The sequence below is a fragment of the Olea europaea genome, chromosome 2, assembly GCF_002742605.1.
Source record: "Olea europaea var. sylvestris chromosome 2, O_europaea_v1, whole genome shotgun sequence".
Lineage (NCBI taxonomy): Eukaryota > Viridiplantae > Streptophyta > Magnoliopsida > Lamiales > Oleaceae > Olea > Olea europaea.
The window spans coordinates 1,575,762-1,588,377 of NC_036238.1; the positions used below are offsets into that span (position 1 = coordinate 1,575,762).

Consider the following 12,616-nt stretch of genomic DNA (forward strand, 5'->3'; position numbering starts at 1 on the left):
TCCTTAGAAACCATCGCAGTAAAAACCTCTAGATAGTACTGCTACCACGAACTAAAGAGAAGCCCAACTCGTAATGAAAATATTCTCTACCACTATCTGCAAACTGCAATAAGGCCAGCAGAAATAACGTTATTTTATTTAGTAAGAGCAAAAAAATCATATATGTTAACGATCGAACAAACAGAGAGAACAAATACAATAAGCGCAATGATCGGAGCACAGAATATAGAACTCAAAAAAAAAAAATCACACATTCGAACCCTCATTTATCATATTATAAACTAACAATAAATAAATTTCACAGAGCCCAAACTTCGCTCAAACACAACGGTTGGAAAAGAGTTTTACAAAAATATCAAAAGAATTTTCGAACCTCAGGATGCCTTAGGATCACGAAAGAAAAGAACATTCAAATCCAAAATATAAAATCAATCAACCAAAGAACACAAACACAAAAGTCTACAACATATTGGAAGTCCCACAGAAGTCAACTTGAAAAAATAATACAAACTATAAGTGGGGAAAAAGAAGGAACTAACTTGTTAGAAAAAAGCAGCCCGAAAACACCGAAATCCTAGCATTGGATCCCAAGCAAACAGCTAAAAAATAAGTATAAAACAAATACATACATGGAGAAAAGAAATGAACCAATGAAACTCAGAATAAAGAATGAGTTAGGGCTAATTTGCGTGGTAAAATGGAGAGAACAGGCAGTAGCGTGTGAAAATGAAGAAGAAGAAAGAAAAATCCACCTAAATTGAGAACAAGTGGGTGTATCACTATAGCCTGCACTTTTTTTTTTTTTTTCGCAGAAGGCGTCGTTTTTGCTCTAGAAACGAAAAAAAAAAAATTGCTACAGTGTGTAAAAATGGAAGAATCTATTGTTCTTTCTACAGTATAGTAGTGATATAGAGGTATACTTCGAATTTTGCAACCTCGTTTGTGAATTTCGCAGTAATCCACTGATTTTTAGTAAATCTTACGAAGATTTCTTGAATTCACACCAATATTGAACTAATTCTGTTCAAGATATGTTATTATTTAATTTTGAGAAATTTAATTAGAAATATGATTGAATTATTCTCTTCATAATATGCGAATTTAAATTGAACAAACTACGGTGAATATCAAATTTCATTGTATTCTCTTAAACCAAAGTTGTTGAACTTCCTTAATTTCTTCGTTTAACTTTTACTTTAACAAAAAAGTAATAATAATAATAATAATAATAATAATAATAATAATAATAATAAATAAATAAATCCAATTTGAGTTTTTAAATTTTCTTATATGAAATGTAGTATTATTTTAAGTCAATACATAGGATACTTGATTCACCTATGATTTTTGCGAATGTTGTCGATCCAACGAAACAAACATGCCATAACGCGTAAAGGAGCAAATCACCTAATATAACGAGTAAAAAACGTCTCGAAAGAAGCTGCTAGAATGAAAGAAAATTCTAATTCTTTCTACTTCAACAATTAAATGCCCTTTACAAAACACAGAACAAGAAAAACAGACCATCCCCATAATTCTGCCCAGCAAAAGAACTCCATTTATCAATTCCCATTCATGTTCTCCATTGATTAAACTGAGTGGAATCTAGGCATGAAGCAAGAATGTTCAAACTAAGGTAATAAAATTCTTGCAAGAACTATAAACAATCAATAAATAGTATGATACTCTACATAATGGAGACACAAATTTGGCCTATTCATGGTTAAATGAAAGGAGTGATAAAAACTTGTTGATTAACACGATTTACAAGTAACTCAATTCCATTTCTATGAAAATAAGAAGGATTCCCACAAATTCATGCCCAGTTTTGACAGGAATAGTGGAATTTAATTTGCACAAAACAGATATATCTAACCAGGGCTACAATTTTGCCATGTCCGAGAATGTCATTTCCCGGGACAGCAGCCTCTGTTCATCATTCTCATTATAATCCACGCTTCCATCTCCTTCATAGTCTATACCAATTACACTTCTCTCCTTTCCATGCATTTGATCTGATCCCAATTCTTCAACTGATACAGAATGGTCAGTTTCTATGTGCAGCATTTCCGATTCAATTAAAGCATCCATTCTTGCACGATCCCTGTCCCTCGGATACGTACAATAGAGAAAGGAGTAGAAGAAACAGCATATAGCCATTGGAATACCTATTGCAGTGTAAAGTGCCTTTCCGAGTGATCCTGCATTGCTTCTATCCGTTTCAATCTTTTTCGAGTCTATTGATCCCTTTGGAATTGGTTTATAGCCATAAACATGTTGAGCTAAAATTCCAACAACGGGAGGGGCAAATGATGATAAAATGGACTCAAAAGACCTATCCAAAGCATAGATGCTTGTTCGAGCTCTCTCAGGAACTATTTCTGCAAATATAGGACTGTATACATATAAAAAGTAAAAAATTAATCAAATGATAAAAATATTTTACTTCTACATTGCTTTCTTGAATGCACAGTAAACTAAGATAAATCTGAAACCAATGAGACACAATTTTACAGAAATAAGAAACATTTCCATTATTTCCACAAAAATAGACTTTCGTGAGTTAATAAACAAATTGAGGATCAAATTAAACCATCCAAGAAAACTTGAGATTGGAAGCTCGTAATTTGGTTCCTGGATACACAGTGATCAGGCTTCTGCAGAATAAACTAATGACTAATAATTGTAACCCATCTTTATATATAAGCATAGCCGATCCTGATTCACTAGGAATGCGCTCTGTAATTTTTTTAAAAGATGAACATTGCACAGAACATTAGGAAGCGTTTGGTTTGCTGTTTTCAAGCATTTTCAGTTTTGCAAAACTATAAAAATGTGTGTCGTCTCATATTTCTGAAAATACATTTTCGAAAACAATAGTAAATTTATAATAGAAAACTCAAGCCGTATTTTTTACATTTTGAATGTTTTCGGTGAAATTCTGAAAATACTCAAAATATGAAAAACAAGCATTTAAATAAAATTTTAAATTTTTATTCTTTAAAATTCTAATAAATAAAATTAAAATTTTTTGATAACTCTAAAAAATAAAATTTGAAAAAATAAATCTAAATTTCTAAAAAATTAAAATCAACATTCTGAAAACTAAAATTAGAAAAATAGAGAAAAAAAATTATATATAAAAAAAAGAAATGGTTTAGCTCTTAATGATTATTTACATAGAAATTTTGAAAAAATATTTAAATGAACAAAGATAAAAATATTTTAAATCCATGTCATTAATTTTTTTCCAAATATTTTGAAATTAATTTATTTAATTTTTTAACAAGAAAAGATAGTATAAGATTCATCAACTTTAAAATGTATATAATACTCACAGGATAAACAAATTTAATGGAATAAAATGCCATAAAATAACTTTTCAAAATTTCAAACCAAATGTGCGTTTAAATTTTCTGTTTCGAGAAATAATTTTTCAAAATGACTCACCAAATGCATTTCTAGAAATCTTAAAACAAAAGCTCAGAACAGAAAATAGAAAACGAACTCAAAACTCAAAATTGAAAACCAAAACACAAACCAAATAGGCACTTAGTGGATTCACCACAATGTTTAGTTTTCCTTTATTATTATCTCCACTGTTCTTGCTGTATTTATGGCTCATGTTATAGTTGAACTGATCCCAAGACCAGATCAGGAAAGATGGTCATTTTACGTCTTTACATCCAGATCAAGCGATTTTCATGGTGAACACAAACGTCTTAAAGTTAGGACGTCTACACAATGATATAACATGATGATGTGGTATACTAGTAACAATTATTAAAACTTTAGAAGAAGTAGGAAAGGAAAAGAGAAAAGAGAGAAGGGAAGAAGACAGTAGAAAAGAGATAGAGAGGAAAGAGGGGAGAGGGGAAGAGATAGAGCCAAAAGATGACAGCATAAAATATAGTCCCTGTTTGAGTCACATTATTTTCAAAAAAAAAATACATTCTTCAAACGGTGATTTGACATCATTTCAACCATACATTCTTCAATAAAATAATATTACACACAAATCTAAAAATTTTTCTTATTTTTAACCACACATTTCTCATTGATTTGACATCAATAATACATTTTTTTCCCTATAATGTGGCTCAAACAAGCCCATAGTCTATTAAGCATGTCGCACTCATCAAAAGAATCAACCATACATCGAATACTGTGTCAGTATTACTTCAATAGAAGACATGACAAAAAAGTATTAAACATAAATGAATATCATAGTTCACAAGATCCTGGGAGAACTATAAGATCAGAATGATCCGGATCGACATGATTCAGAAATTAAGCCACTAAAGAACATTTTCACCCTAATATTATGAATTGTTCTGTTAATTATCATGAAGTGTAATATTGTCAATGTTTCTAGAAAAGCTCAAAACGCAATAATGTTCCATCAGCTTTGAACTTATAACCATAATCCATGCAGTAAAGTTTTTTAAAAGAAACGAGAGAGAAGCAGATTTTGGAGGGAGAAACAAAAATACTTACTTGTTAGTAGCTGGAGCATTCCAAGAGATGAACAGTCCCATGATAAAGAAAACCAAGCCATGCATTACTCCCATTTTAGGATCATCAGGCAATCCCAGCATCAAAATCGCTGCTAAAGGAATTGCAGAGCCAGAGCTTATCTGCGAAAGAATAATTCTCCCTGAATCTGGCAAGCGTTTGGCAAGGATATCCCCCATCTTTCCTCCAAACAATCCTCCGAGTGAGCCCGCAACATTAAACAGAGTCCAGATGATTCCTGTTGTCTTGTGAGAGAATCCCATAAGCTCCAACCACATTGGGGCAAATGACAGAGCCGACCAAGGGAATGATCCCGAGACACCTTGAGCAACTAGTATTTGAAAAGATGGTACTTTTATAACGGCTTTTGCTTCTTTTATCAGGTCCTTCACTTCCGAACGGAAAGGTTTTTGTGGACCTTGATCTTTTGCATTACCATCACTGTCGAAAAAGCGGGGGTCGTTGGCAAAAAGGCCAACTAGTATACCAATAACAACACTCAATAGTCCAACTAAGTGGAAGGCTATTCTCCAACCAGGAATGCCCATGAATGACTTAGATGCTACAAGAATTGAAGAAAGTCCACCAATAATGGAACCAAAGTTTCCAGTCAATTGTAGCCACCCAAAAGCCGTGCCTCGATTACTGCCATCAGTTGAGTCGGCAACAAGAGACTGAATTGCTGGTGTAACTATTGCGAGTCCAATTCCATTTAAGCCTCTCGAAATTGCAACCTGTTCAAAAGATGAAGTAAAATGAACAACAATGCAACTTAATATGTGGAGGAGTAAAGTACATTACATCACCAACATAAGTGACGACTATTTACAGCACCTGATCTTCGTTTTCTGGTCCCCCCCCCCCCATTCACTGAATATTGAAAAATGAAAAGAACTAAGCAACAGACAAAACAACTGTTTCACAACTTAACATATTGAAAATCCTTAAGAAATAACAATAATCTAGAAGTCCGTGAGAGTTAGTTATAAAGGAACAGCATCAAGAAGGGCCACTATACACGTGTAGGAGTATATTATGCTACAAAGGAAAGGCTGTAATTGAAAGTTTGATAAGGGCAATAGAGGGCTTGTTCAAAAAAAAAGGTTGAACCCCCACCTTCAGGGCCTCCATCGCCCCAAAGAGAGGGCTTGTTCTGTCAAGGCTTGTGTACGCAAAGTAGAAATAGTACTACCATACAAAGCCCCTATTTGGCCCCCATTTCTTAAAATTCATTTTACCTTAAACTCATATTCAACAACACATTTTATCAAACCTACGATTTTTATCAACTGTTCAACCAAACATTTCATTAACTTCTATCAAAATCTACCAAAATTCTAATTTTTAACCAAACCAAATAGGGGCAAAATGTTAAACATAAATTTAAATTTCTGAGGAACCAAAAAGCTGCAAAACAAAAAACAAAACCAAGTAAAAGCTAGAAGAAAAATGAAAAGTATAAATCAGACCTTTTAACTTATCATATTTTATTGAAACATAATACGTCACTCTACACATCATGACACCCGCACTTCAGACTTATTTTTTGAAAGCTCATTTCAAGTGAAGTCATTCCCCTAACAATATATCGATTTCCATTTAGATTTTTTATCTCTATATTTATTTTAGGGGTGGACAAAATGACCAAACCAAATCAGACCAAACTAGAATCAAACCAAATCGAGCGGTTCGATTTGGTTCTAAAAAAAAAAAAACTAATGGTTCTGGTTCTTAAAACTAAGAACCATTTGATTCTAGTTTTGGTGCGATTTTAGTTCTAAAACCAAGAACCAAACTCAATATTTAAATTTTTTTTATTTTTATCTTTTTGTGTGTATATATATATAGACCAATTACCACTGTCTACCATCACGCTTAGCCACCATTGTCGCATGGATTTCTAATATTGAAGCCTCAGCATTCAATTCTTCTTCCTCAAATGTTCTTTTTCATTTTTTCTCAATCGGTTTTGAAACTAGAATAGAACCAAACCAAACCAAACTGAACCAAATGATTCGATTTCAGTTTGGTTTCATCTCTTAAAAAATAAAAAAATAAAAAAAAAAAAAAGCATTTGATTCTATTATCAAAAAACTATTGGTTCATGATTCGGTTCGATTCTTTTGGAGCCATAACCAAATGAAACCATATCCACCCCTAATTTATTTCCTACTATTCAGATGAACAAACATACACAATTGCACCCAAAAAATTTGAGAACTCACATGGTACAAAGAATATATTTAAACATAACTGCACAATGCATGGTGTATTTTAGATACAACGGATTGAAAAAAAATTCATAAACTAGTTCACTAAAGTATATCATTTCCACAATCTTGTAGTAGCTCAAGACTCTGCATTCGTCTAAATTTTCTCAAATGCTCCGTAGACAAGACAAATTTCATAGAACTATAACTCAAGTACAAATATATATATATATATATATAGAGTCAAGACCAAGAATTCAGGGGAAAGGGAAGAAAAAGAGCTCATTTCTTAGAATCAATCCAATGATAATAATAACTAAATCTACAAATCAAGTAATCCAAAAACATTCTTTAATCAAACTCTCCAAAACTATCATCCTGCAGTATCACACTTTATATCGATATATTGATATTTTTATTCAAATTCACTTTATTTAAGGATTCTATTTATATACTTCTACTTCAAATGAAAATTAATCCTATGTAAACTGCCTAATCTAAGACCTCAAAAAATATGCTGATGATTCCAAAATAGAGTATTTAAATTTTTACACCCTTGTTCTTAACTAATATTTTAATGAAATTTAAAGGATTATAAATTCTAATGAATTCTTTGGATTTGAATAGATGCTTACAAATTCCATAAGAATCTCATCAAATATGGTAAAATCTCAAGAGATTTGCTTATATGTATTTTTAAGCTTGAAATACATCCAAATCTTTTAAAATCCTTCTATTAATGAAATCTTTATAAATTCATTAAATTGATTATTGAGGATATCTAAATTTTAAAGGATTTCATTAAAATTTCAATTGGGGACAATTTCATTAAAATCCAATAAAATCTTCACCTAAATTTAGAATTCATCGCAATCTCAACTGAGAACTACCCCTTAATTGGTGATTTTATCCAAAATTTCGTGAAAAGAGTTCCATTACATGTACACCTGCATATAATAAGTTAAAGAGGACATAAGCCTTCAAAAAAAGGAACGAATCAAATCAGAATAAAAATCAAGAAAACAAAAATAAAATAAAATTCTCAATTTTGGATAGACGCATGATACAAGTTCAATCAAAAGAAGGGAAATTGTTACCTACCTCGACGAAGGTGGAGGAAATGGCCACCAGGAAGGTGGCCGCTGCCCAGAGGAAGGCACCGAGGGCGATTACGTGGGTCCGATTGTGGCGGACGGAGAGGTACGCCGCCAGTGGGTAGCAAGATGACTGAACTATGGATCTAAACAGAGTCAAGGATCCGAGCCCAGTCGGGTCGGTGTGCAAAGCCGCCCCGACTTCGTTATACACCCCGGGGAGCAAAGATTCGTCTGCCCTTTCCATTATTCCGGCAAGATTTACAAGAATTAATGTCAGTCTCTCTGATCTCATCTCCCCCAGCAATTTCATCGTCGCTGGTCGAGATGCAGTGAAGTCGTTGGTTCGACAGAGGGGTTGGGTGGACCGTGGAGTGAGGTAGCAGGTTGACTAGGAATAAAGGAGAAAATATAAGGGATTTTTGGCCAATCAGAATCGTTGCAAATATTTTGGAAATGTACGAAATGAACACGGATTTTAGGATATTAATGTGACATGATTCGACATCAATCGATTAAAGACATATAGGTTGTTGAGTCAGTCGTTAAACCAATGAAATAAATTGGCTTTCATTAATGTTTAAAAATTATTTTAAAATGTTCAAATTATGATTTTTTAAGACAAAATTAAAATTTTAAAATTATTTATCACTATTAAATTTATATCTATTTTTTGATGTTTTAAACTATTTATTCATATATGCATAACAATTCTATAAATATTTATTTAATATTAAAGAATTAAGTAAAATGTTTACTTATAATTTTTCAAAAATATTTTTGGATAATAGTTGAATATATATGTAAATACACACATACTTAGTGGTAACATTGCTAGGCCGACCAGTTTACCAAAATTTGACTACTTAAATTCTTTTCAATTGATGAATACTATTTTAAGCAACTTGTTACTTGGCGCAATCAAGAACCCAAGTCGCAAGTTCTCGATTGGATCATATTAAGATGTTGTTTGAGCCACATTTTTATCAAAAAATGCATTTTGAAATAGGTTTATGATGAAGAACATGTGGTTAAAAAATAAAAATAAAAAGTTATGAATTTGCGTGTAATATTATTTTATTGAAAAGTGTGTGATTAAAATAATGTCAAATTACTGTTTAATAATGTAGAGAAAATTACACCTCATGTCATTTTTTTAGTTGTCATTTACAAAAATATCACCGTTTAAAAATCTTTACAAAAAGTTTCATATTTATTAATTTTTACCCTTCAAAAGAATTTGAATACCTTGCATGTCCTTTTTTATAATTGTGTAAGTGTCATATCAAATCTGGGGAAAAAAAAGCCGTCAATTGTAAAAAGGAAAGAAAGAGAGAACAAATCTGTGAAAAGGAAATCCCTAAAACTCAAACTCACTCCTCTCTCTTACTAAATCGACCGCCAGCTACTTCATCCTCATCACCGAAATCTGTCACCGACAACCACCTGCTTTCGGCCACCTGGAAATGAAAAACAATATGCTGTCAATGATAAAGGAAAGGAAGAGAAAACGAAATCCCTAAATCCCTAAAAATCACTCCTCTCTGTGACTAAATCGACCACCGCCGGCGAACTCCTTTCCCTCACCAAAAACGGAATCCCTAAAACTCTAAAACACACTCCTTTCTCTCACTACATCGACCGCCGGCTAACTCCTCTCCCTCCCGAAAATCTCTCCTGCTTCCGGCCATCGACGATATTGGAAGCGTTGGAGGAATCGCCCACCGCCTTTTGGATCTCATCTTCTCTGTAATTGCAAATCAACACTGAGCAAAAGGTATTCCATTTTTTGAGTTTATCTTTGGAATTAATTTTGTAAGGAATGCAGCGCTTATTTATTCTTCTTGAATCATTGGGTTTTTTTATTTATGTTTTTGAAGGTGTGTTATATTAATGTAAACGTCAAATTTTGTTGTCTGTTAATATGAATTAGGTTTTTTATTTTATTTTCTTTGGTCTCAGATTCCAGTTTTGACTCGTGTGTGTTGGTTGTTTAGTAGTAGTATTTGATACTCGTTTTGTGTGACTGAGAAATATTTTTCGTGGTAATTATTTACATGATATAAGGTATCTCGCATTGGGTTGTTGGTTGATGTAATGAAAATATTTTGTTGTGGACAGTGGGTGGTTGGCAATGGCAGTGGATGAGAAATGTGGAAACTGAGGTCCTGCCCGATTAATTTCGAGTTTGATACAAAGTTTTTTCGGTTGTAAAATGTTGTTAGTTAGGACAATGTTTGTTGTCGAACAGGAAAAGAATTAAAATGTTAAGCATAAAATTTTACATTGACACTAACAAGAATGGACATGGACAGGCAGACATATGTTTTCTCAAATTGTTTACTTTTATAGAGTACATGTTTAGTTCCCTTATTTTATTTTCCACCCATCATTTTGTGCTTAAGTCGTTATACTCTTCAATGGGGTTCACAGATTAGTTTTTTTAAGAAGTTTGTAAATGGTTATTAGATGAAGTATACTTATGATGTGAACCCTTTTGCAAGATGTACCTGAGAACCCATATGCTACATTTGCAACACGACAATGTAATGAGACATCCTATGGAAAGGGACTTAGAGGGTGTTTGTTTTCACTTGTAATTGTTTTATGACTGTTAGAGAGTTCGACGGGCGGCGAACCCTGTGAAAGGAAACATGTGCGGGTCCAAGATCCAATAATTGATTAAAATGTCCTCTGAACGGCCACTTGTTGTTCTCTTATCCCCAATAGTAGAGCAACACATGAAAAATCAATCTGTCTCAAACTGAAAACTGAATACATATTCCATAAGCCCTCACATTTCACGATAAGCAGTCACATCATTTGGTGTTTTCGATGTAATTATAAAATGACAACTATTCTTGTTTGCTTGACTTCTACTTGAACGGTCCATTTTTATTTGGCTGCTTCGATATGTTTACATTTGTACCTGTTTGCTTGGCGATACTAATGACATTGTAGCATTAACATCTACATTTTCACCTTCATTGTGATTTTTAGGATGACTGGATTTTGGCAAGTTCTACATTTTGGTATAGGGCACCATGCATATGTAACACATATTTCTGTTCATATTGTAGCATTAACATCTAAGTTTTCAAGTGTTTTGTGATTTTTGGGATGACTGGATTTTCGCTGTTATGTATCAAGTTTGTGTGTTGGGGCACCATGCATAAGTATAAGATGTTTCTGTTGAAAACTATCGTTCCCAACATTTGGTTGCAGTATTTCTTGACAGTTGGGTGAATCCCGACAGATGAACTGTCATTCCCGACAGTTAGCTGTATACATTCTCGACAGATGACAGATGGCATTGTCCTGCTAAACGAGTACAGTCATCTGTCAACACAGGCTTCGGTGACAGTGTCTCGACACATAACTGTGGGCACTCACGACATTGCACGTGCGTTTAGAAATAACATGTCTGTCGAACATTCATATCTCATTACCGCACGTATTTTCGCACATTCAAAATATTTTTAGTAACATTTTTTTTGAGTTCAACATTGCATGCACAATTCGCCATAACATGTGTGTCGCAGTTTAGGTAGATGATCTGTTTTTATATGTTTCTCGTATTACTTGTTCCGATTGATGTGGTTGTATGCTCTTTGAAAGTACGCTTGTTCTTTGAAATATTCATTTGCTGTTGATTTATGGTCTGACCATTATCGTTTCATTTGCAGAATACATGAAATTTCAATTTTGGGTGCCCGAGAATGCATGGTTGCCCGCGCGCATCTCGCAACGGAGCAACTTGAAGTACATTAAAACGGTGATCGAGCACTTGGACGATCGACTGCGAGCTGACTTTCGCAACTCCTGCCTTGGGTTTCTTGATGACGTTCCAGAGATCCAGTTTTCCACTCAACTAATCTAGGCACTTGTGCGCAGAGGCATCCATTGTGATAAGGCTCACGAGTTGTGGTTCAATGTATAGGGCCACCTTACCCGATTTGGACTGCAGGAGTATGCTATCGTCACTGGACTGCATGCTGGCTCGACTTCGGAGGGCGATCGGTACACAAAAGCATTGGAGAAGAGGAGGCTGAACGAAAAGTATTTCAAATCGCTGGAGAAGATTTCATGTGCCCAATTGGATAAAACCTTTGTCCGCGCATCGACACCCCAGGCAGATAGATACAAGCTCTGGCTTGCTCTGATTGTGGAAGGAGTTATCATTGCTCCAGACAATAATGTTGGCAATGATGAAGAAATGCTTTCCCTCGTCGACGACTTGGAGCTGTTTTTTTCCTACCCCTGGGCCAAAATGGGGTATAGGCATTTGTTGAAGGGATTCTAGGGTACTTGGGCATGTAAAATGAGCGATGCAAAGATGAAGAACAAGAAGGACGTCAGTTACACAATTCACAGATTTTCGATTGCCATGCAAGTAAGAACAGCATTAAGTTTATGTTTTTTGTTTGTAAATATTCGAACAATTTTCCACATTTTTTGGATGGATACCTATGTGACAATTTTTTTTCTTTTCGTTTGGACAGATTTGGGCATATGAGGCCGTACCCAAACTCGACGAACACTTCGATCAGCTGGTAGGTGAACGATCGCCTCGGCTTTTGTGCTGGACCTCTATCAAACAACCGCAGCAGCCTACGTACGATGTGTTCTTCAGGGACGTACAGGTCATGGATATTTTTAATTTGCCTTTCACATATTTTATTTTTTTGAGAATACTATGCAATATATTTTAACTACCCGTTCCCCCCTGTTTTTACAGTTACACATGCACGCCACACTGTGTCCCACGGAGGCTGAGCGTGATCTCCCATACATCGC

At 34.2% G+C, this 12,616-nt stretch overlaps 1 protein-coding gene across 1 annotated transcript; it reads right to left on the reverse strand.

Moving 5' to 3' along the window:
• Positions 1-1,634: 1,634 nt before the first annotated feature.
• On the reverse strand, positions 1,635-8,279 carry LOC111408453. Its single transcript, XM_023038210.1, has 3 exons — positions 7,827-8,279; positions 4,498-5,249; positions 1,635-2,395 (listed from the first exon to the last, which is right to left on the reverse strand). Exons 1-3 carry the CDS (start codon positions 8,130-8,132, stop codon positions 1,882-1,884), a joined length of 1,572 nt encoding a protein of 523 aa, XP_022893978.1. The 5' UTR covers positions 8,133-8,279; the 3' UTR covers positions 1,635-1,881.
• Positions 8,280-12,616: the final 4,337 nt, after the last annotated feature.

What these genes read in the sequence shown, in the direction of transcription:
- LOC111408453 (XM_023038210.1), bottom strand. Translation starts at nt 8,132, where the DNA reads ATGAAATTGCTGGGGGAGATGAGATCAGAGAGACTGACATTAATTCTT. An exon ending in TTTCCTCCACCTTCGTCGAG is followed by an intron (nt 5,250 to 7,826) that starts GTAGGTAACAAT and finishes TCTTTTGAACAG; the next exon opens with GTTGCAATTTCGAGAGGCTT. An exon ending in AATGCTCCAGCTACTAACAA is followed by an intron (nt 2,396 to 4,497) that starts GTAAGTATTTTT and finishes ATATGTATACAG; the next exon opens with TCCTATATTTGCAGAAATAG.